We start from the raw sequence: 23777 nt of genomic DNA, 5'->3' as shown, positions 1-23777 counted from the left end.
GACCTCTGGTACCCCGTCACCCCAGGGTCTCTCTGTGGGTTCTTTTAGTTCCCAACGTGGGCAGCTGGGACAGAGGGACTGCTCTCTCTGAGTTTCATTGACCCTTTTCACCCTGTACTTCTGGGCCCCCACTCCAGAGAGGCACAAAGAACTGAGCCTTTGTCTGCAGCAACAAAGCTGTTTGCAGTTTCAGATAGAGCCATTTTCTTATATCCCATCCAGAGAGTACTTGAGTTGTGTTTTGTTTTGAAAGCTTGTTAGCATTCCAGATTTAATTAACTGGCAGAGACAAAGCTGCGCCACTTCCACCACCCCCAGCGCATGCCCACTTCATCCTCCATCCCCAGTGGGCAGCCAGCAGCCGCCAAGCCCCTGCCCACGTGGGCCAGGGCACCCATTGTCCTCCTGGGGGCCCACCTGGCAGATGAAAGGGAAGTCCTTTCTGCTGCCTCTCCCTCATGCTTCCCTCCCCTTCCCTCTTCCCCTCCTGTCTAAATACTGCTACTGTTACTGAGCATGCACTGTGTGCCAGGCAACAGACTAAGCACTTTGCATGTTTTCTCTTATAGTATCCTCAAAACAGGCGAGTCTTAATATATCTTTAGTCCAGAGGAGAGATTAAGTCACTTACCCAAGGTCACAGACATAATAAATGGCAGCGTCGGACCTTAAACCTAAGTCCATGTGACTCAAAAGTTTTTGCTACAAGCCACTGCAAAAACCTACCTCCCTGGAAACAAAGCCACTTGTGGGGACAGGAAGAGCTGCACACAGACTTGTAGATCCAGGTCCTAGAAATATTTCTTATTGCTCAGAAATCAGCCTCCTGAGAGTACCCACGCCGGTCCCTGAGAGCACCCACACATAGGTCTCATTCTTGCCTTCAGCATGCCCCCTTCCCAAGCACAGCCTCTCAGCTGTCTGTGAACGGCGTACACATTCCCCATCCTCCTCCCAAACCCCATCTCCGGACTAAGCATCGGACACCCCAGCTCCCCAAACTCTTCACCTCATCTTCATCCCAGTCCTGCTTTTTCTGCCCCTGCCACTCCCTGCCATGTTGGGTACAGTGGACTGTGTCAGGAGAGAAGGCCTGTCCCCACTGCTCTGGGATGGCCCCTGTCTGCTCTGTCCTGCAGTGGGCTGAAGGTCCTTCTCAGGCTGACTCCCCCTGACAGGCAGGGGGAAGATGCAGCAGAGGACCCGCATGGGGTCTGGTTATGAAGAAGATGCTATAGACCAACTGCCTGGGTCTGAGCCCTGGCTCTTCTGTCCACAAGCCGTGATGGCTTTGGGCAAGTCACTTAACCTCTCGGACTTCTGTTTTCTTGTCTTTAATGTGAGGACAGCCCTCTTGCCCATCTCCTATAGTGGTTATAAGGATTGAGAATATGTATTTATAAAGCAGCCATGAGGGTACTTAGCACTGTGCCTTGCTAGGCCTCTTAAGAGAACAGACAGAATAGAATTCTGTGGCTTGAAGGAGGCAGAGTTTGTTTAACCCAGAGCTCAGACCCACATCTTTTACTTTGGGCTAGTCCTAGAACCAGGGTCCCCAGTTTGAAGCAAGTCATTCAGGAGAGTTCTGGAGGGTTCTGCATTGGACAGGAGGTAGAATAATACAGCTACCCACCCCCTCCTCTTTTGTGGTCTGACTTTCTCACCTTGCTGGAGGTGGTTCCCAGAAGTTGACTTTAAACACAATACCCAGAAGTCCCATACAAATGACTGCTTGACTGTGCACTGGGGCCTAAGGTGCAGGTACCCCCCTGCTTCATCAACCCACCTACTGAATGTCAGGCTGATGGCCTTGATTCAGCATTCAGAATTTCCTGAGCACCCACAGTGTCTAATGTACTTGCTCTCTCTTATTCTCACTTGCTCTCTTCTCTCTCTCAGTCTCTCTCCACCAGGCAGCCTCGGGGTAATTAGATTTTCACCAGGGCCACTGCAGGTTTCCAGAGCAAGTGTCCCAAGAGAACAGCCACTCCATGGACTTCTCTCACCTAGCCTCGACAGTCATACTGAATCACTTCTGCCACATTCCCATCTTTAAGGCAGTCATCAGTTGATGGGGAGAGGACCCCTGTGGATGGGAGGCTTGTTGAAGAATTCACAGACCACCCCAGGATTCAAGTTAGAGAGGTTAAACAGCTTGCCCAAGTCATGTAGCTAATAAATGGTGAGCACCCATGTTCTATGCCAGAATCCTCTTTACCAAAATCTCGTTCCTCTTCCCATGCCATCCTGCCTGTCAGGGGCACACTCAGAGATGAACAAGACTTGGGCCCCACCCTCACCCAGCTTGCCATCCTGCTTACCCAGAGGGATCAAGCACCTACTCCCTGCCAGTCCAGTCTCTTGTCATCTCTCTCCCTCCTTCTGTGGATTGTTAGCCTTGTCTCTCGCTGACAACCAGGACTGATGAGGTGGACATGTTGCAGGGAGCTGGTGCACATTCCCAGAACCCCACACCCACCATCAGTTTGCCTTTGCTGGGAGAGGCTGGAATTTTTTTCACCAGGACTTTCCTCACCCCTAGGAGTTCTGATGGTCAGTATTAGGATCGAGACACACAACATCTCAAGGGCAAGAGCAGGTGCTTGGTAAATGTTTGCCAGATGAAAACATTGTTTTAGGAAATCTCTCCCCCAACACACCTCATCTGACTCCTAGTTTGCCTACTGTGTACATAAGTTAGCAGCAGGAGGAGGCCACCACTCCAGGCTCTCCCGGTGAGGGCTGTCCTCACAGCCCAGGGCAGTGCAGAGGAGTGTGAGGGTAGAAATGGCTGATTGGGCCTATTTCTTCTCAACTCTTCCACCCCTTCTCAGTTCCCCTAGCAGCCCCTCCCTCACTTCTGTGCTCAGGACCTACCCAAACAAAACTTCAGAGTAGGCCTGGTCAGCCTGCCCTGCTCTATCTCCTGTGGGTTTCCAGACCTTTCTATTGAATAACAGAAAGATCATAGACTGTGGAGGCCCACAGAACCCAGGTTCAAATCCTAGTTCTACAACTTCCTAGCTCTGTGATCTGGGGCAAATTGCTGAACCTCTCTGTGCCTCTATGGCTCCCCATGTAAAACATGGATAATAATCTCAACCCACAGCATGGTTGTGGGTATTGAATGGCATGAGTCTCATGATGTGCCTGGCTCAATGCTGGCAGAGTAGGGGCCTAATGGAGGGTGAGTCTTCCCTCTTGTTAACCCCTCCACAGGAGGGAGCTGTTAGGAAATGTGCAGGCTTACCCCTCATCCCTCACACACTCCCCTCCAGCGCCACAATGAGATAAGAGCAATAATCCTATAAACAAGTGTCCATGTCTAATGATGGCAATTCAGGCACAGTGATGGGCTGTGGAAGCCAGCACCGTCCCCCAGATAGATGAGGCCATTCTTCTGAGACACCGAGGGGTGGGAGTGTTGGAGCTCTCTTAAAGATGATGTGGTGTGGAGGGCAGAATACCTGAGTTAGTCTCATCTGGTGTGTTGGTTAATGGTATGGGCTCTGGAGAGGACTGCCTGGGTTCTAGTCTGAGCTTACCCAATTATTAGCTAAACTTGGCTAAGTGATTTGACTTATGTGCCTCAGTTTTTTTTTTTTTTTTTTTTGAGAGGGCATCTCTCATATTTATTGATCAAATGGTTGTTAACAACAATAAAATTCAGTATAGGGGGGTCAATGCTCAATGTACAATCATTAATCCATCTCAAGCCTAATTCTCGTCAGTCTCCAATCTTCTGAAGCATAACGAACAAGTTCTTACATGGTGAACGAATTCTTACAGAGTGAATAAATTCTTACATGGTGAACAGTACAAGGGCAGTCATCACAGAAACTTTCGGTTTTGATCATGCAATATGACCTATAAACCATCAGGTCAAATATGAATATTCATTTGATTTTTGTACTTGATTTATATGTTGATCCCACATTTCTCCTATTATTATTATTATTTTTATTTTTAATAAAATGCTGAAGTGGTAGGTAGATGCAAGATAAAGGTAGAAAACATAGTTTAGTGCTGTAAGAAGGCAAATATAGATGATCAGATGATCAGGTGTGTGCCTATGGACTAAGTATTAATCCAGGCTAGACAAGGGCAGCAAGACATCCACGGATGCAGAAGATTTCTCTCAAAGCATGGGGGGTGAGGTTCTGAGCCTCACCTCTGTTGATCCCCAAATTCTCACCTGATGGCCCCCCTGCGACTGTGCCTGTCTTAGGTTGTTCCTCCCTTGAGGAATCTTACCCGTCTCTGGCTAACCAGTCATCTTCCGGGGCCATACAGGGAAATGTAAAGTTGGTAAGTGAGAGAGAAGCCATATTGTTTGCAAAGGTTAGCTTTTTACTTCTTTGCAGATTTATGCCCTGTGGCTTCTATGCCCAGCACTTGTCTCGAGGTATCTTTACCACCTGGAGGAATTATGATACTCGGTAAATTCGATATGAGGCACGAATTCTATTTAAGGTTTGTAATTAGGAAGGAAGAAGAAAAGCTATAGATGTAGCATATGAAGGAAACTTGGGAGGATTGATTATTTCTTTGACATATCTTCTTGTATAGTACCTTAAGTATGTATAGGTTTTAAACTACTAACTAATTTGCACACACATATTAACATAATAGGAATACGGTGACATAAACAAAGCAAATCTATAATTACCAGCCATCTCCAGTGAAGCCAAGAAAACCATTTAGGCACCCTAGGCATTTGTGAAAATTTATCTATGATATGATGGATATTGTCCAACTGTACTTGAACCATCAGACAAATTAAAGCAGCCCATTTCTGGGATCTGTTCACATCCCATATGTTCTTTTAACCATAGATAGTCTATAGTCATGAGATTTTGGGGTGCTACAACTTGCACCCCTCCCAACTCCTGGTTGAGTTCCAACAGTACAGATCCAGTCAAATTCGTTGTCATGTGCCTCAGTTTTTATCTGTACAATGGGAGGATGAATAGCACCTACCTTCGAAGGATTGCTGTGAAGATTCAGTGTGGGAATATATGTAAAGCACTTAGAGCAGCACCCAACACATGGGAAGCACTCAATATGTGTTAGCTCCTAATAGTGGTCGCTGTAGCAGCTGATGTCCTGGCTCTGCCACTGGCTGTTGTGCAAGCCACTTGCCCTCTGGGCCTGTTTTTCCCCTGGAGGAATATTAGCATACTGGAACAGATGCCAGGTTTGGGGCCTGGCAGGCTCTGACCGTTAGTGGTTCTAGAAGCCCAGGTGGGACTGAGTGTGACGTTCTGTTGGCCAGGGCCCCCTGTGACTGTGTGGTAATTGGTTGCACGGTCATTTCTGGCCATGTTTGGGAAGGGCAGAAAGGCTGAATGGGACAAAACCGGCCTCCTCCTGTAAACAGGAACAGGCTGAGGCAGCCTTCTGATCGGTTCCGGTGGGCTGGCAGCCCGGGAGCTCCAGGGATGAGTCACTGACGCACAGCCCCGGGTTCTCAAGCTCAGGCGTTCCAACCCCCAGGGCACACGGTAGCTGCAGAGCATAATGGTGGGATTCAGGTGCTCGGTGACAGGAGAGGGATCCGTAGCATTTCCATATATCCCAGGTAAAATCCGAAGGCTGTTTGCCAACAAGCCTTACTGAGATCCCTAGAGCTTTGGCCTGGGATGCTGAGCTCAAAGGTTTCATGACACATAAGCCTATGAGGAGCTATCAGCTGGGAATCAGGCACAAAAGCTGCACCACCACCACCCACACTAGCTGGTCAGGGTTCATGGTTCCCCCGGGGCACAGGCACTCCCTCCCTCCCACGCCTTCATGACCGCCCTGACTTGCCGACAGAGCCCCTTTCCTGATAAGTAGTATGGTAAAATAAAAAAGATCACTAGTGTCAGGAAGCCCTGGGTTTAAATCTCAGGTCCGTACTTAACTTAGGCAAGCCACCTATCCTTGCTAAGCCTCGATTTCCATGCCTAGAAAATCCCCCTCACTCTGCACGTGAGGCAAGTCCATGAGGAGCCTGATGCTAAATCACTGTCAGCCAGCTGCCTCTGAGTCAGGGTTTCATGCGCAGCAGGGCAGCTACCTCGCTGTGAACTACTGCACACCCTGCCCTCGACACAGGCAGCTGCCTCTCACTGAGAGAACGTAGCTGATGATGTCTGCCTCACAGGGCTGCCGAGAGAAGCACATGCAGCTGCATGCGCAGAAGCGCTATAGAAGCTGCACAGAGCCTTTCCAGGGAGGCGGCATCATCATTCCCAGAGTAGGGCAGTGAGGAAGGGTGGGCAGGGCAAGACATAATCCCTGGAGTGAGACAGGGAAGCCAAAAGGACAGATGGGCCCAGGACCAGTGGTCCCTGGAGTGGAGGGATGGTTTGTTCCCTGCTGTATCCCCAGACCCTAGCACAGTGCTTGGCAAGGTATACCACGGGTACTCAATAAGTGTGTGTTGCACTCTCATGAATAAGCAGAGACTGAAATCAGATGCGTTCCCAGCCACTTCTCCACCTCCCCTGCTTCCAGCACTTTCTATCACAGACTTCTACTCCCCACTCCTGAGATCACAGGATGCCCATAGATCCCCTCCAAAATTATATGCAAAATATAGTAAATGTATCTTCCTGAGTAAAGAAATGTTAGATACCTGTCCAGAAAAGCTTTTAAATAAACACTGCTGTGAAAGGCAGGCATCTACTGGGTATTCGGTTGGATCAGTCTGGCCGTCTCAGATATGCATACTAGGCCCCAGCCTGTAGTTTTTCTCCCACTCCCTTACAGTGCAAGGCAGTGAATCTGCCATCTTTCATATGTAAAAGGGATGTATGTGTTAAAAGTGATGATCATGCATCTTAAGGGGGCCTGTCTTCTGAGGGGATGTTCTGCTGGGTGGTCCCCAAAGAGCCATGCAAACTCTTATCCCCTGTGCCCCACCATGATTAGGGAGATGTGACAGGTGGAAGTCAGGCCCCAGAACCTGCAAATATTAACTAGGCCTCATGGTGTCTGAACTCAGAATGGGGATCTCTTTTCTAAATTCTTTTTTTTACTATAAATTCATGTGTGTATGTATATACACATATATTTACATATCTTTGTGCATATGTGTTTGCTTATTGGAGGAAATTGAGAATATTTAAACAATGAAAAAAATTGCCTCTAACCTCCCCCTCCCCCAAATAACTATTATTAATGCCTGGCTTCTGTTCTTCTCATTTGCCATGTATGACATCCACTGAGCACTTACTATGTGCCAGGCATTCGCTGTGCTGCATGCTCTACGAGTACCGTCACCTGTTACCCTTTCATCTTATAATGGGTATTTTCTGCCTTTTTATATGCACATTTATACTTTCTTAGTTTTCCAGGCCAAGGAGTTCATACCTTTTTGTAACCTTGCCTTTCGCACTCAACACCACTGATATTTCTTTCAATGTTATTAAATATTTATCAACAGAGTCATTTTTAACAGTGGCATGATATGTTATTGCAGGCAGGTTCCATGCTTCTCAGACTGGGGTGCGTGTACCCCTGAAGGCAAAGCCACAGGACAAATTATAGCACATTTTCCAGAAGCATATATTTGCCTCATGCCTTTGGGGAGGGGAAAGAAACCATTATTTTAAAATCAAAACAAGTGCAGATGTACCATAGTATAGAACTCAGAGCACCCATGAATTTTAAAACAAAGCAGCAAAGTCCAGGATCATACAAGCTTGCTATTAACTCCCCCCAAAACCTGTCTGCTGAGGATGGCAGAAACATCTGAGAAGCCCTGGGTCTAGTTCAAGCCCCTCTTTTTACAGATCAGGAGACTGAGACCCAGGTAGGAAAAGGGATTGCCCGAGGTCCACAGCATGTGCATTGCAGAGCCAAGCCAGATGACCCCTGGTCTGTACCCCTCCCCCCTTCTACATTTGGCATCACCCTCCAGCTGCTTTTTCTGAGGATTGGGCGGATGCCTTGACACTTGATTAATCAACCCTCTGCTTATCAATAGTGGAAACTCTTGGCTTCCTTAGCAGCAGCTTTTCCTTTATCACTTGCTGGCCAGGATCTGAGTTGTCTGCTCATGTGGTGAATAACTGTACCCTCCAGGGGCAAAGGTAGATGCCCATAGACTCCACCAGCACTCAGGTTTTTTACATAATTGTAAACATGTATCCACTAGTCTGTTTTACCCATGAAAAGGGGAGACTTTTAAGGGAGGAAGTATGTGTTATTGTTATAATCTGACAATTATTGACCACCTACTAAATGCTAGGTGCCATGCTGAGTGTTTCATTTATAACATCTACAGTCTTTATCACAGCTTTCCCCTTTTGTCTTCTTTTATCAGGTAAGAAAACTCAGTAAAAGGTTAACATCTGCCCATGATCATTCACTCATTTAGTAAGTACTTACTGCAGACTTACATGCCAGGGCTTGTGCTAGATGCCATGGACAATCATAATGAATAAAACTGATACCATTCCTGCCCTCATAGAATGTACAGAGGAGTGGGGGAGATGATACTCAACAAATGAATTTACAAACTGCAGTGAGTATAATGTAGCCCAGAGCCCTCTAACTACTTTGGTCTGAATCCACCTCAATCACTTACTAGCTAGCTGACCTTGTGCAAGTCTTATAATCCATCTGCACCTCATCTTCCTCTTCTGTAAAATGAGAATCATAGTACTGACTTCATAGGAGTAATGTGAAGAGTGAATAACATGCAGAGCACACACAGCAGGGCTTTGCACTTTCCAAGTGTATTGCTGGGGCTAGTGGCATGAAGGAGCAGCATGGGGTGCTAAGATTGTTTGATAAGGGAGGACCTACTTTGGGTGGCATCTGATTGAGTTCTACAAGATGAAAAGGAGTTAACCTGGCAAAGTGTGTGAGGGGCAGGGGGAAGAACCCGGGTGCTGGAAGGATGTTCCAAGCAGAGGGACTAGCATGCGCCAAGTATGGGAAGGGGCGGGTGCTCACCTGAGAACTGCAAGGAGTGTGGTTGGCACATAGCAAATGGGGAGCAATACAGGGTTAGCGTCTGGGAGAAGCCTGTTAGACAGACATAGCTGTCTCTAAGGCCTGAGCTCTTTGCACCACACTGTTGATCCAGGCCGTGGGAGATGCTCAGTAAATATCTGTCCAGTGAGCAAGCAAGCACATGAACAAACTACGTCAGCATCACATGGTCTTGGCTGTGGATGTTCCATTATCCCCAACCAGGAAGGAATTCATACACTACCCAGTGACATGTGGGCAGTCCCATCCCCTCTCAAGCTATATACTTTCATTTTGCTGGTCCCTCTCTTCTTGGCAGTAGACTGAACCATGTGGGCTTGATTTGGGACCTCCAGCATGTGGGACTCACCAAGGTAGATGCTGCTGGAATCCTTATACTATAGCCAGGGCTCAGCTTTAAGCCAGTGGTGTTCAGACATTTTTATTAGTGGAACCCTGTAAATAATCTCAGAGGAAACCCAATATACTGGAGTGGGGACAAGCAAAGCTTCCATGGTTGACAGGCATAGGAACTCAGAGCACTTGGTCATAGTCAGTGCACCTGAGAAAGGGCTGGGCCTGCATAAAGCACAGTTAGAAAACCAAGCACTGGGCCCAACCCCCACTTTCCATGTGTGAAAACTGAATCCCAGAAAGGGGGTGACTCTCCCAAGGTCACACAACTAGAGACAGACCCAGAACTGGATCCTGGACATTTGATGTCAATTCTACTGCACCAGGATTTTCCTCCCCACCACTCTGACCACCCCACCCTCTCTCACTAGGGGGTCTCGAGGTAGGGGAGGGGCATGTGGCAGTGGTCTCATCAGATACTCACCTTCCAGCCTCAGTCAGGGCACAGACCGTGAGAGACAAAAATTCAGAGGGCAGGCGTGGGTGGGCTGTTCAGGGTCATGGCCTGGTTATAATGTGTCTTTTTCTCTCTCTCTTTTTTAATTGAGTTTGAGGTGGTTGTTTTTTGTTTCCTTAAGAAATGGAAAAGAATGAGGCTGCGTAAACACAACGATGTTAACTCCCTGAAAAACCTCATGCCATTTTAACTCTGTTACTGGAGAAATAAAAGAGAAATAATTTGTCCACCCACACTTAGCTCTTTCTGACGAAGGTAGGTGAATATTGCTTTGCTAATCGAGGGTGACGGCTGGAAGTGGAGCCACGCTGCCTGATCCCGGACTGAGAGGAAGCCAGAGCAACCTCAGAAGGAGCGGCCGGCCGTGAGTCGGCCAGCCCGCATCATCGGGCGGCGTGTGCTCCTTCCCCAGGTCTGCCCCAGCCGGTAGTGATGGAGGCGCTGGACGTGGCCGAAGGGCTTGCAGACTCACAGAGAGAGATGCCGCCGCCCCCACCTCCTTCACCACCCCCAGAGCCAGCTCTGAAGCCGCCACCTCGAGGAGCCGGGAGCCACTCCCTCGCTGTCAGGAGCAGCCTGTGCCTGTTGGCTGCCTCCCAGTTCCTGGTAAGGACATCACAGGCCTCGTGAGGGCCTGAAGGGCGGGCTGGTAGAGGGACAGCCCTCCACTGACTCCCCAAGATGGCAGCCTGGGGTACTGAGGGGTGAGGGGCCTTCTTGGTGTCCCTCGCGGACTCCAAACCCACAGGTTGGTGGGAGAAGGAGGCTGGAGTTCTGAGCTGCAGCCTCGATAGCTAACGCTTGACACCCTGCCCTTCTTAACCTGAGAAGCAGGAACTCAGGCATCACCCAACTCCCAGCCCTGCAGGGAGTCTCTCTGAGGACTTGCTGACTGTGGAGGCACCTCTGGGAAACTTCCCTTTGTGTGTGGGTATCTGGGTCCCCCCTCTGACACGGCCCTCTTGGCTCCCTGCAGTCAGCTCTTCCACAGGGAGAGTCCTGGGGCCTTCCCTGGACACACAGTACCTGGGCCCTTCCTTCAGCTACTCAGTTGGGACCTTGGGAGGCCAGGTGGAGGCTGAAGGTGATCTCTGCAGGTGAATGTGGGGGCAAGGAGCCCAGGCTCCGAACTCAGTCCTCTCTCCCTGGCTGCCCCAGCTTGCCTGCGGGGTGCTCTGGTTCAGCGGCTATGGCCCCATCTGGTTGCAGAGTGCTGCAGACCTCATCTCCTCCTTGCTCACACTCCTGCAGCAGCTGGGACCCATGGTAAGTGAGCTCCGGGGAGCCCCAGGGCAGGAGAGAGGAGCTGGGGGGTCTCCAGTCCCACCAACCCCCGGATGGGGCCTCTGAGTTCAGAAGATAGTTCCCTGAAGCTCTTCTCCCTGCTTCCCACCCAGACTTGGCCAGTAGTTTTCAGAGCCTCTGTTTTGTCACTGTAGAAGCAGGTGATAACTGCCCCCGCCACTATCCTGACCTGTTTGTTCCATGTTCCCCAGGCCTGGCTGGGTGTTAGGACCTGGGAAGTCCCCAGTCTGCTGCTTGTCTCTCTGTCTGTGGTCCTGGTTACCATCCTGGTAAGGCGCCTCCTGACCCAACCTCCGGGCAGCCCTCCTCTGACCCTGGTGCCCCGATCCCCACCAGCTTCCACCTGACCTCCAGGCTAGATATTCCAGGAAGGGGTGGGGATGAGCGGTCAGTCTTCTTCCACCACTATGCCCAGGCTGGGGTGAGAGGCACCTTCTTCCTGAAAATCAGTGTGCAGTGTTCTAGGCTGGGAAAGGGGCTGAGGCGGAGAGAAGACTAGTGTGGGAGACTCCATACCCCACCAAGAAGACCTCAATCTGCAAGAAATTGAGGGTCCAGGGGAGAAAGGGGGCAGGGAGGGCAGACAGGGTGGAGCCTCCCATCTAGGCAAGGGACAGTGCTGTGTAGATAGTTCCCAGGAGAGCAGAGCTTCTCTAGACACATTGAGGGGCAGGGGCACAATCTCATGGGTACCCCATCACCCAGGGGCCCGGTGACATGGTCCTAGGTCCATGGTGCCATATGCCCCCAACCAGGTGTGGCACCTCCTGAGGGCCCCCCAAGAGCAAGCCACTCCACAGGCCCCCGAGGACAGGCGCCAGTCGGTGAGCCGCCAGCCCTCCTTCACCTACTCGGAGTGGATGGAGGAGAAGGCTGAGGATGACTTCCTGGACCTGGACGCCGTCCCTGAGACTCCTGTGTTTGACTGTGTGATGGACATCAAGCCTGAGGCCGACCCCACCTCACTGACCGTCAAGTCCATGGGTCTGCAGGAGAGGTGGGAGGGGTGGAGGAGGGGTGGGCTCTATGGGCCCTTGAGCTCTCAGCTCCTGATCAGAAGAGCAGATGCCTGACTCTCACTCCCAGGGCCCAGAACACAGCTAGTCTCATAGCTTAGCCACATATTAGAACATATTCACATATTAGAACTTCTCAAGGTGAATGCTGAGAACTACTGTTACACCAGCACAAAGACATACACAGTATATGCACATGAACCCTCACAATACACTCCTGTGCTCAGGTTTGGGTAGGTTTCTTTACTGCAGGACTTGTCAGGGCCTTTAACATGCTTGTGTTAATGTAAATCAGCAAGGAGGTAGTGTGTGCATTCCTCAGAGTCACTTGACCACAGAACCCTACTTACAGAGTGTCTCATACTGTTCCACATAGCACATTTTGGGAGATGTCAATGCCCTCTTTTCAGAGCTTAACTAGATAAACCAGATCACACCAGATCGGAGTTACCCCCATATCATGGCAAGAGCACAGGATGAGGAGACAGAAAAACAAAATCTTTTTGTGTCAGCTCTGCCATCCCCTTACCCTGTGAGCTTAGGCAATTCTTGTCCCCTCTCTGGAGCTCAGTTTCCATTCTGTATAATGGGGGGCCCTTCCTGTCCTTTGCCTTTAGACACAGAAGAGCTTGTCCAGCGTAGACATCCTTGCTACCACCCGGCAGCCCCTTGACCTCCCCCTTTCCCTGACAGCGGAGGTCCCAGCCTCTCCTGGGTGAGACGTTCTTGACTCATTGGCAGCCTCATCCTCGGGCTGCCAGGCCCATACCTGTGATACAGAGGGTCAAGCCCTGCTTCTGCACTAGGCCCTCTCTCTCTGTGAGCTTCCTGGGGACCGAGGGCTGGCAGCTGCTTCCAGCAGTGGCAGAGGAGAGACCAGGGAAGGCTGTGCTGTAGTTGCCTCAGATGGAACCTTTGGAACAGGGCCGCCGAGCCATGCCTCAGCTACTCTACTGCAGGAGGCAGGAGACAGGGAGTCAGACCCAAGCCTCCGGGCTGAGACTATGTCAGGGATGCTGACACTCCTCCACTTCCTGGGGCCCACCCTGTTTCCACCCCTCATCTCCTGTGGCTCTAAGGCCCCGAGCTGATGCCTTCCCTGCCCACTGAGACAAATTCCCCTTTTCTCCATCCTTCCAGGAGGGGTTCCAACGTCTCCCTGACCCTAGACATGTGCACACCAGGCTGTAACGAAGAAGGCTTCGGCTACCTCATGTCCCCACGTGAGGAGTTGGCCCATGAGTATCTGCTCAGTGCCTCCCGTGTCCTCCAGGCCAAGGAGCTTCATGAAAAGGCCCTGGATCCGTTCCTGCTGCAGGCAGAATTCTTTGTGAGTCCCCCTGAGCCAGCCACCCCTCGGTGGGCAGACCTTTCTGCTCACATTAATCACCCAACTAGCAGGGCAGCAGAGCAGCGCACCCAGAGCTCAGCACCTGGTAGCTGTCCCACTGTCTTGGGCAAGCTGTTTCCCCTCTGAGCCTCAGTTTCCTCATCTGGAAAACTGGGATAAAAATAATAGGAATGTGGCAAGAATTCGAGATTAATGTGCAGTGTGCCCAACCGGATGATGGGCATAAGTGGTGTCCCGCAGTCTTCATCAGCCACACTGTGCTTTGAAAAGTCATGGGGAGCCTTCTCTTCTGATTCTCCTGCTTTCCCACCCTCCGGCTGCCCAGCATCACCAAGCATTGTTTAGCCTCCTTTGAAGTTTCTCCAGGCTCCTCCTCTTTTCACCCCTGTGGTTTGGGTTTTGGCTGGTTCTAAGGTCCTCCCCCTAGACCTCTGCAGCAGCCTCCGCTGGCTCCTGTTGGACTTTGCGGAGCCCCATAAATGGCACCTCTGTTTTACCTGCCTGAGCACTCCACCAGTTATTAGCTAAGACACAGATCACAATATTGCCTCTATTTTTGTTGATACAGGTTTGAAATGCGGCTTGTGTATGTAGCCATAGCCATAGTGAGCTTACTAATACCGACCCCAGAATTAACAAACCTTCCCACCCACCCCAGGCGGTGCTGGCACATCAGGACCCCATGGAGCACCCCTGTAATTCTTTCAGGGCAGGAGGGCCTTAAGGGAGGAGGAAGGAAGGGGCTGGGGCCAAAAGCCCATTCCTCAGTCAAACTGACCCATCAGGTAACTTGCCTACCTGTGTGGGCAGGAATGGGTGAAAGACCATGTGTATTTTGCGAGAGTCCCTCCTGAGAGAAGCCAGAGGGACGGGGGGCGCCCTGTGGTATCCTCCCATCTCCCCTCGCCCATGCCTTGGCCCCTATGTGTACCAGGTTTCTCTGCCCTCTGAGAACACCTGCAGATTCTCCAGAACTCAGCACAGCCTGCCCTATTGGAGTTGGGCCAGCCCCAGCCTCCTTTTCTGACCTTATGCCCTCACCCCTGCCAACCCTCTCACCCATGCCTTTCTCTTCCTGTGCCCTAACTGGGTGTTTCTAGAAAGCCTGCCTTAACCACCCCAGCCTCAGCTCCCACTCCGAGTTCCCTTCGCCATCACCTCCCCTTGAGGAAAGGGCTTGCATCCTCTCTGTCAGTAGATCATTGTCGATTATGCCCAGAGAAAAACAAATATGGTCTGCACATCCCGTCCATGGCACTTCTGTACAGGTTTTTTTTTTATTTTGACAACCCTAGAAGGAGATATTATGATCCTCGTTTCACAAAGCCCATAATCAGTATGTCCCCAGACAATGAACACTACAACTGTCTGGCCAGCCCTCACCTGGACAGCTGGAAGGGGAGTGAGGAAGCGAGAGGCAGTGGGGAGTCACCCCAGAGGACATGGAGTTTGGGGTGCAGCTAGAGTTGAGCCTTAAAGGTGGCAACTGTTTGGAGAGATGGGACTGGCAGGGCGGCCGCAGGGAAGAGACCAGCAGAACTGGAGAGCGGGTTGCCTGAGGGCAGCTGGTGGTAAAGAAAAGGCAGATCCAAGACAACCTCACATGCCAGGCAGAGAAGTTTGGAGTGGGAAATGCTGACAGAGAGTCACTGGCAAGTGCAAAATACAGCTCCGGGAGCTCAGAAGGAGGCTTCTTCCTGCTGGAGGATCAGGGAAGGCTTCTCGGAGAAGGTGGTGTTTGAAATGGACAGGGCAGGGAAAGATGAGGATGAGAGTGGATGTTACCACAAAGCAGGAAGCACAACACAGGGTCCTGAGGTGGGGATGTCCAGGGCAGGAGCACAGGTGAGCAAAGCCTCTCCACTTGATCGCAGTACAGGGAGTGTGGATGAGACCGTGATCAGCCAGGTTGCTTTTCTCTTCTTCATTGTTCACCATTTATTGACTATCAACTGCGTGCCAGGCTCAGTAAACAAGAGTCATGATAACATTTGTTACGCACTCAGCATGTGCCAGGTACTGTTCTAAACGCTTTTTATGTGCACTCACTCACTTAATAGTAAATATTTGTTGAATGAATGCATGCATTCAAGCAAACCCCTGGACTAGAAGTTAGGGGCACAGTGGCCTCTGGGTTTAGACATCCATGAGAGCCAGCCACGTCCATGTCCTCTTGCAGGAAATCCCCATGAACTTTGTGGATCCAAAAGAATATGATATCCCTGGGCTGGTGCGGAAGAACCGGTACAAAACCATCCTTCCGAGTGAGTACTCACTGTCCCGGCGGCAGGAGTCGACTTTCCCTCACCTAGGTGCCCCCTCACTCTGAGGAAGACCTCATTCCACAGCTGGGCCTCAGGGTCATACAAAGAAGGGATGGAGAACTGGGGCAGGGTTGGGGGTTGCCCAGTGAAGGAAAACAGCCTGGGTGAGGGCAAATGTTTGTTCGTTCCCTCACGTGGCACTCTGCAAAATGTTGCCCTTGCCAGTGCCTGGCTGGGCTATCTGGAAACCCAGAGAGAAACAATGACCATAACGGCAGCTCCTAGACCGTGCGTGGTGCCTGAACTATTTTCACATCCTTTATCTCTTCAGAGCAGAAGATCTCTTCAGAGATCTTCAGGGCAGATTTTAGGGGGAGGAAATTAAGGCTCAGAGAGGGTAAGTGGCTCATCCACAGTCACACAGCCAGGAAGTACAAAACTGAGTTTTAAACCAGGCCTCTCTGACCCCAGCATCGGGCTCCTTTGTCTGCCTTGAGTTCAGTGTGGTTGGATTGTGAGCCCTCCCACAGGCAGAGCCACCCCACGAGCACCCCGTCACTCAAGGCCTTAAAGCAGTTCCTGGGGAGGTCTGAGAAGGATTTTCCCCTTTGGAGGCAGGCAGACCAGGTGACCTAATGCTCCTCCTTCTGCCCTGGGGTGTCATTCTCAGGTAGCTTCCATCAGGCCCCTGTGTGCCTGTCACCCCTACCAAGTTCTGGCCCCAGGCCCCAGGGCTAGCTTAGGGGGTAACTTGCTGAAAGTGAATCCCCACAGACCTACTCTGCTCAGCTGATGGAGTAATGAGGCTTTAAAAAAGCAGTTTTGCTATCAGCATCTCCAACAACATGTAAGATGTCATGACTTATTTTTAACTTTTAAAATATCGACTTGTGGTTGCTATGGTTACACAGTCTCTAGGTAGTTTCGGTTAAACAAAGCACCATTTAAGGCCGGATGCATTATTCAGGGATGCTCACCTCTTCCCTCATCTTGCCCCCTCCACCCCCCACCCCCCACCCCCCAGAGGGAGCGGGTCGAGCACCCCAGGGCTTTGCTGGCCACTCAGAATGGCTCCTGGGGAGGGTGGGAGCCTGGCCACCACTCCACCTGGTCCCCGCTGGATTGCTGAGAGGCCTTGAGCCACTTCTAACTGTGCCCTCTGCCTCCAGGTCCCCAAGCCCAACAGAGAATCTTCTCCATGGCTAGCAAGACTTGACCATTGTGGCCTCAGAGATGGGGATGGGTCAGGGGAGGTGACAGAGGGCAGGTCTGATTTGTCAGAAGCCTTTCTGATCCAGAACACCCTGAGGTTTGTTCTCTCACTCATTCAGTGTACTTTTCCTAAGCCCCTGCCCCAGGACCTAAGAATTCAGACGTGAATGAAACACAGACTCCATGCACAGGGAGCCTACAGTCTAAGAGAAGAGACAGAACTGCAGGCAGTTATAGTAGAGTGGCCCGTGACCTGGCGGGCAGCCCTGAGGGCAAGATGCAGGGGAGCAGTTTCTGCCCTTTGCCACTGTGTCCCAAGTGCAAATGGCACATAGTAGACACTCTGCTCCTACTTCAGTGAGTGAGTGGATGAAACACTCTCAAGTCTAACTTTCCCTCTCCTCACTGAAAACTGACTTGTTTGGGGTCAGTGCTTCTATGTCGTCCCATTCCAGGGGTACCATGTACATAGACTGCATTGACAGAACACCCCCTAGAGTTGTGCCAGTTGGGGCAGCCCCAGGACCCCTAACATTTCTTACTTGAATCAAGGCAGCAATCTCCCAAATGGCCTGGCTTCCACATTCTCCCCTCCTATCCGTCTTCTACATTGTCACAAAACTGATGCAAAACAGAAAGCCAATCATGTCATTCTCCTTAAACACTGTCATCACCCTTGTAATCCTCAGGTTTAGGTCCAGCCTTATAAGCATGGTTTGTAAGACCCTTTGTCAAGTGGCTTCTCTCTAGCTCATCTCTCACCAACTTCCACCCTGCTCTGTGCCCTGGTGTCCCCTACTCCTCCTCCTACTGGACCTTAAACCCAGCCCAGATGTCCCCTCTTCCAGGAAGCCTAACCACTCAAGGGCCTCTTCTGTTCGCTCAGCCCCAGTGCTCTCAGACCACACACTGCTAGTCTTCTGCCCAATGCTGGGGAGCAGGGACCACATATTGTTTATCTAGGAGTCTCTACCCTCAAACACAGTGCCAGGCACGGAGGCTGTGCTCAGTGGGGTCAGTACCATTCCCATTCCCATGGTGGTTCTCATGTATCTTCCCGATAATCCTAGGAAGTAGGCTTCTTTACTCCCAAATTACAGATAGGAAAACTGAGGCTTACGAAGGCCATGTGCTTTCCGAGCATACACAGCAAGTCAGTGATGGTATATACTCAAACTCTTGCTGCCCCTGCTGTCCAGGATGTGTACGCTAGCTGATTCCTGTCGTAGCTTTCTCCTCTCCAGAACATGAGGCACAGTGAGTACAAGGCAGAGTAAGGGACACAGGCAAGAGGCAGGCATGGATGAAACTGAGGTGGAGATCCAGCGCCTGTCTACCCCCCTCTTCAGCCTGGACCCTCCCCTGCCTGAGTGGGCCATGAGGATGGGCCAGTGTTATGCTACTGGGCAAGACACAAAAGAACTATGAGAGTCCCAGAAGACATGTGGGTGTCCTGAAGTGGGCCAGACAATGTGGACCCTGCACCAGAGGGATTGCGCATGTCAAACCCCAGCCTCACCTGTTTCCTCCCACGCCAGACCCCCACAGCAGAGTGTGTCTGACCTCACCAGACCCTGATGACCCTCTGAGTTCCTACATCAACGCCAACTACATCCGGGTACGTAGCCCCATCCTGGCAGTCTTTCTGTAAAAGGGAAGCCTAAGCGGATGAAATCCATCCTCCAGGCTTGTCCGGAAGCCACTGTGGCTTCTGACACCCCCCTAGGAAGGACCCCAGTGTGCGGACTGGGCTGTGGGAGCACTGTGTCTGACCCTGACAGCTGGACTTGGCTGCCTACAGGGCTATGGTGGGGAGGAGAAGGTGTACATCGCCACTCAGGGACCCATTGTCAGCACAGTTGGCGACTTCTGGCGCATGGTGTGGCAAGAGCACACGCCTATCATTGTCATGATCACCAACATTGAGGAAATGAATGAGGTAGGCACCCCTGTATTGTTACCAGGTGTCTTCTGCTGCTTTGGGCCCGAGCGTCTTGTTTCCATGTTAATCCTTACCACAATCTTGTGAAGCTCCAACGTGAGGAAATGTGAGGTACATTTGCTCAGGACCACACACATAATAATTCAGAGGCAGAGTCCGGATCTGGCCTCTCCGCCTGCAGTGCCCATGATCTTAATCAGCATACTCTGCTGCCTCTGTATGCAAGGATGACCCTGGCTATTTCTATACCCAGAATAGCCCATTTCACTGAATTCCTAGAAGTCCTTCAGAATGTGTATCACTTCCATTTTCCAGATGAGGAAACTGAGGCTCAGAAAATGGAAGTAACTTACAGGTTATAAAGCTGAGATTTGAATCCAACACTCTAACTGCAATCCTGTTGCCCTTTTATCTCTCTCCCTGCTGGCCCTGGAGGGGCCCTGGGGAGCGTTTGGTTGGGGGACTGGGAGTGTGTTGCAGCCTGGTCTGGGCCCCTGCAGAAGTGCACCGAGTATTGGCCGGAGGAGCAGGTGGTGTACGACGGTGTGGAGATCACTGTGCGGAAAGTCATTCACACTGAGGATTACCGGCTGCGACTCATCTCCCTCAGGGTGAGGCCTGGGGCTGGGCTGAGCTGGGCTGTGAGGATGAGGGACAGGGACTTGACTGACTCCACAGATAACAGGGCCTCAGGGTCTACTGTAGCTGAACTCAAGGCCTGTATCACTCCCAGGATTCACTGATAAGCAGGGATGAGGGGTGAATGTACTGGGGGACCAGGGACAGGACCAAAACCTGCTCATGCTGTTGGGCTGTCTTTCTGTCTAAAGTATCATTCATAATGCCTTCCACCTCTGTTTCAAATGCACCCAAGTCCAGGAATGTCTGGATAAGGGGTCTCCAACAGCGTCCAGCACTGTCCTTGTAACTGCAGATCCATTGTGACTTTGAGATCCCACCTAGAAAACAGCCCTTTACCTGGGATGCTGAGCTTCTGGCCTGTAGTATGCACCCTTCCCACCAGAGGGAGAGTTCTTCTTGCTGTATATGGTTGCACGGAGCGGTTGTGGTTACAGAAAAAGGTGGGGGAAAAGACATAAAATATGAGCAATACAAAACAGCCCAGAAGAGTAGGGGGAAGGTATCCTCCCACCCTGAAGTTGTGCTTCTCCCAGGCTCAGCATAACAGAGGAGATTGTTCGTTTGGAATCGGGAGGATTAGTGGGTTCTGTTTTTGAGAAAAGATAAAACCCATGTTTGGAGAAGGTGGAGCCCACTATAATAACCCCAAGGCTGGAAGAGGGAAGTCAGGCACCAGGAAGCTGACTCCTTATCCAGAAACAGCCTGAAGCCCGCTGATGCTGGCAGCCACAGGGACCAGCTCGAGGCCTGAGACTTGTCCCTCTGAGCTCACCGCCTACCACTGGAGGAGGTTCAAGGTGGAGTGTCAGGCAGCACTCAGCCCCCAGAGGGCAGTGCACACCTGAGCAGCTCCAAGATACAGGCCTTGTGGAGGGCATGAAGGGCCAGGTAGGAGAGAGAGGAGGCACTGGTACCTGTCACAGCCAGAGAGCCCAAGGAGCCAGCTTCCTGCTTCCCCAGAAAGAGAAGCTGAGGTGAGGTGGGGATGCCTCATCTTGTCAGTACCAGACTGGTTAGGGAAGAACCAGAGCAGCTTAGGGGTATTTACTGCTGTCCATAAGCCTTTACAAGCACCTGCCCTGGGCCTGCTTCCGGGTTGAGTACTGAGAATACAGAACTGTCCAAAGCCTGGACTCTCTCTCCAAGGAGCACCCATACAATGGTAAGTTCTAACCCAGAGATAGGTAAGAACACAGAAGGTTACCAGCTGGGGTGCTTCAGGATGGCTTCCTGGAAGCAGGGATGCTGAATGGGGTTTTGAAGGATGAGTAAGAGTTGGCCAGGGGACAGACAAATGGGGAGAGTATTCCAGGCAGAGAAGAAAGTGAAAGGAAGGGCATGGAAGATGGAACAGCTGTGTGTGTGTAGCAGAGGTTTTATCTGTAAACCATTTGGACTGCAGGAGCATTGAGGACCAGTATGCAGGAGAAGGAAGGAACCTAGAGAGGTGGACCCTGTCCCATGTGTCTTATTTGCCAGGCTGATGTCTAAGGAGAATGGGTTTTGTTCAGAGAGCATTGAGAACCATCAAAAGGTTCTGAGCAGGGGGGCAGCATTCCAGGTCTATGGTGCAGACAGGCCATCTTGATCACTGTGGAGATGGGCAGTCAGGGAGGAGGGAGAGGCCTTGCACCGTGGAGAGATGGTAAAGGCCAAAGGGAGGTGGTGGGATGGAGAGAAAGGAAAACGAGCAACATGGGGGGATTGGGGCAGGCAAAACATAGTGATGAGATTAGAGTCCTGGGGCCCTGGGTCATGTGACTGATGGGTACCAGGGCTGTTTGTTAAAATGAGGACCCAGGAGACAGGCATGAACTGGAGGAGGGAATCTTTGCCTCAGATGATCCTGGAGTTGCTGCGGCAGAACTGATGTGAATGCCGATGCCACTGTTCAGCCTTCACTACAAGACTGGCTCTGAGTCTCTGTCTGGTGCCACTGGGCAGATGGCGTGGATACCAGAGGCCATTGATCCCACCCTCTGTGTCCTCCCTCCTGTGTCCTTCCTCCTCCCATCCCAGCTCCATGTCTGAGCTGGTTTGTGGGCTCAAAGAGTTCACGTGTATCTGGGGCGGGTCTCTGTCTCCTGAACAGAGTGGGATTGAAGAGCGAGGCCTGAAGCATTACTGGTTCACCTCCTGGCCCGACCAGAAGACCCCAGACCGGGCCCCACCACTCCTGCATCTGGTGCAGGAGGTGGAGGAGGCAGCCCAGCAGGAGGGACCCCACTGTGCTCCCATTGTTGTCCACTGCAGGTGGGTCATCCTGGCCACCCACTAGGGCAGCACAGCCTCTCCCTGCCAAGGGCTGCCCCACTCCTCACCCTGCCTATCCTCTCTGCCCTCAGTGCAGGGATTGGGAGGACCGGCTGCTTCATTGCCACCAGCATGTGCTGCCAGCAGCTGCGGCAGGAGGGTGTGGTGGACATCCTGAAGACCACCTGCCAGCTCCGTCAGGACAGGTCAGCCCATGGGTGGAGGTGGAACACATGGGGAGTGAGAGCCCCAGGGCAGCAGGGAGAGAGACATGCGTGCATGAGGTGAGGGGCAGGGGGGCACACAAGGTATGGATGACTGGCAAATAGGGAGTGGGGAGGACAGATGGGTAGAGGGGCTAGATCCGGACTGTTGGTGGCTGGATGAAAAGGGAAGGGCAACAGCGCTGGTGGGCAGGACAGGGCTGAGAGTGGCAGGGTATGTCATCTCTGTCCTGCTATCTTTGCCAAAACTGGGAGGACAAGAAGGAGCAGAGGGGAGTGGCAGGCAAAGGTTGGCCTGACCAGGCTACACAAAGGCAAGGCCACTCACAAATGATCGGTACTCATGGACTTGGGGGCGCCTCCTGCAACCCATCCCTCCACAACCCCACCTCCACTGTGCGTCTCTGCCGGGCAGGGGCGGCATGATCCAGACATGCGAGCAATACCAGTTTGTGCACCATGTCATGAGTCTCTACGAGAAGCAGCTGTCCCGCCAGTCCCCGGAGTGACTGCGCCCCTCCCCTGGGGTCCTCTTGGCACCACCCTGCCTGAGTCTAGGCCTTGCCTTGGGTCCTGGCCTGCTCCCTGCCCCTGGCCCCCTGCTTCCTTCTCTGCAGTGCTCCCTCCCTCCTCCAGCAGCCTTGGCCTGGCCCCTGCCCCCCAACATAGCTCTTCCTACTGTACATACTGGGGAGAGGGGCAGGGTCGGGGAGGGATGTGCCAGGCCAGGCCTGGGGCACCAGGGCATGACCCACACCATGCAGACCTGGGGCCTCAGTTTTTAACAACAGTTCCACTGCTACTCCATGCAGAACATTTCCATGCCGCCCCCAGTTGTCTTGCCACAAGGTGTTCTGTCTGTTCATCCATCTCTGCTATCTGTACCGGACACTGTGTCTCCTCAGCCCAGGAAAGGGGTAATTGAGCTCCAGCCCCTAAGTAGCCCAGGCAGAAGTGCCTGCCTGGGGCCCCCACCCCCACTTCTTCCAACAGACAGATTGCATTTTGCCCTGTTATTGGGACCAGCATGGGGAGCTCCTGAGAGGTTGGCAGAGAGATCTCAGCTGGGGCAGAGGTCTCTGGGTTGGGGTCAGGGGAAGCAGTATTGCAGCCAGGCTGGCCTCTTGGTGTCAGATGCCTTCAGGAGGCAGTGGCCAGCATGAGAGGCACTGGGGAGAAAGGGGACAGATGGGGGCCATGAACCCAGGGGACCTGGGCCCGGAAGGCGTGGGAGAAGGGGAGCTCTGCGGGGAGGGTGGGGACTTAGCCCCAGATCTGTGCAAAACATTTTTCTGCGTCACTGTGGGAAGGCCTTCCCAGAAGTCTCACTGTGTGTAGTTCTGCGTGTGTTCCTGTGTCCATGCGTGTGTAGAGAGCCCGTCAGCAGGGCATGCATGATTCTGGCAACGTGTGTTATCTCGGAGCCACATGTTTTTATTGCTGACTTTAAATATTTATTCCACGGCAGACAGAGACATTTGGTGTCTGTTTATAATTTGCTCGTGGTCATTGAATAGAGCAATAAATGGAGCATTTTGAGCAAAACTAGCCTCTGGATCTGTGTGATTGTCTCTTTCCTCCGCTCCCTGCCTCCCTGTGCTCTGGTCTTCCTGAGCCTCCTCGTAGTACACAGGCTCCTGCACACAGCTTGGCCCCCAAGCTCTCTAGCACCCCTTTGTGGGCATTGGGACTATGAGGCAGATCCTGACTTGGAAAGCCAAGTTCATGCA

General features: G+C 51.9%; 1 protein-coding gene across 2 annotated transcripts in view; it reads left to right on the top strand.

Moving 5' to 3' along the window:
* Window positions 1-23631, top strand: part of PTPN5 (protein tyrosine phosphatase non-receptor type 5) — a 51167-nt gene extending 27536 nt beyond the window's left edge. For both annotated transcript variants that reach the window (XM_017671477.3, XM_073216310.1), the window contains exons 3-14: window positions 10251-10444; window positions 10997-11104; window positions 11335-11412; window positions 11899-12140; window positions 13300-13489; window positions 15690-15774; window positions 18525-18604; window positions 18788-18925; window positions 19429-19539; window positions 21663-21823; window positions 21916-22029; window positions 22463-23631. In XM_017671477.3, the coding sequence (XP_017526966.2) occupies window positions 10251-10444; window positions 10997-11104; window positions 11335-11412; window positions 11899-12140; window positions 13300-13489; window positions 15690-15774; window positions 18525-18604; window positions 18788-18925; window positions 19429-19539; window positions 21663-21823; window positions 21916-22029; window positions 22463-22556 (1595 nt within the window). In that variant the 3' untranslated portion in view covers window positions 22557-23631. The remainder of the gene's footprint in view (window positions 1-10250; window positions 10445-10996; window positions 11105-11334; window positions 11413-11898; window positions 12141-13299; window positions 13490-15689; window positions 15775-18524; window positions 18605-18787; window positions 18926-19428; window positions 19540-21662; window positions 21824-21915; window positions 22030-22462) is intronic.
* The last annotated feature ends 146 nt before the right edge of the window (window positions 23632-23777 follow it).

This window comes from Manis javanica, chromosome 11 (assembly GCF_040802235.1).
Source record: "Manis javanica isolate MJ-LG chromosome 11, MJ_LKY, whole genome shotgun sequence".
NCBI classification, from domain to species: Eukaryota; Metazoa; Chordata; class Mammalia; order Pholidota; family Manidae; genus Manis; species Manis javanica.
This window is presented reverse-complemented; position numbering and strand designations above follow the sequence as displayed.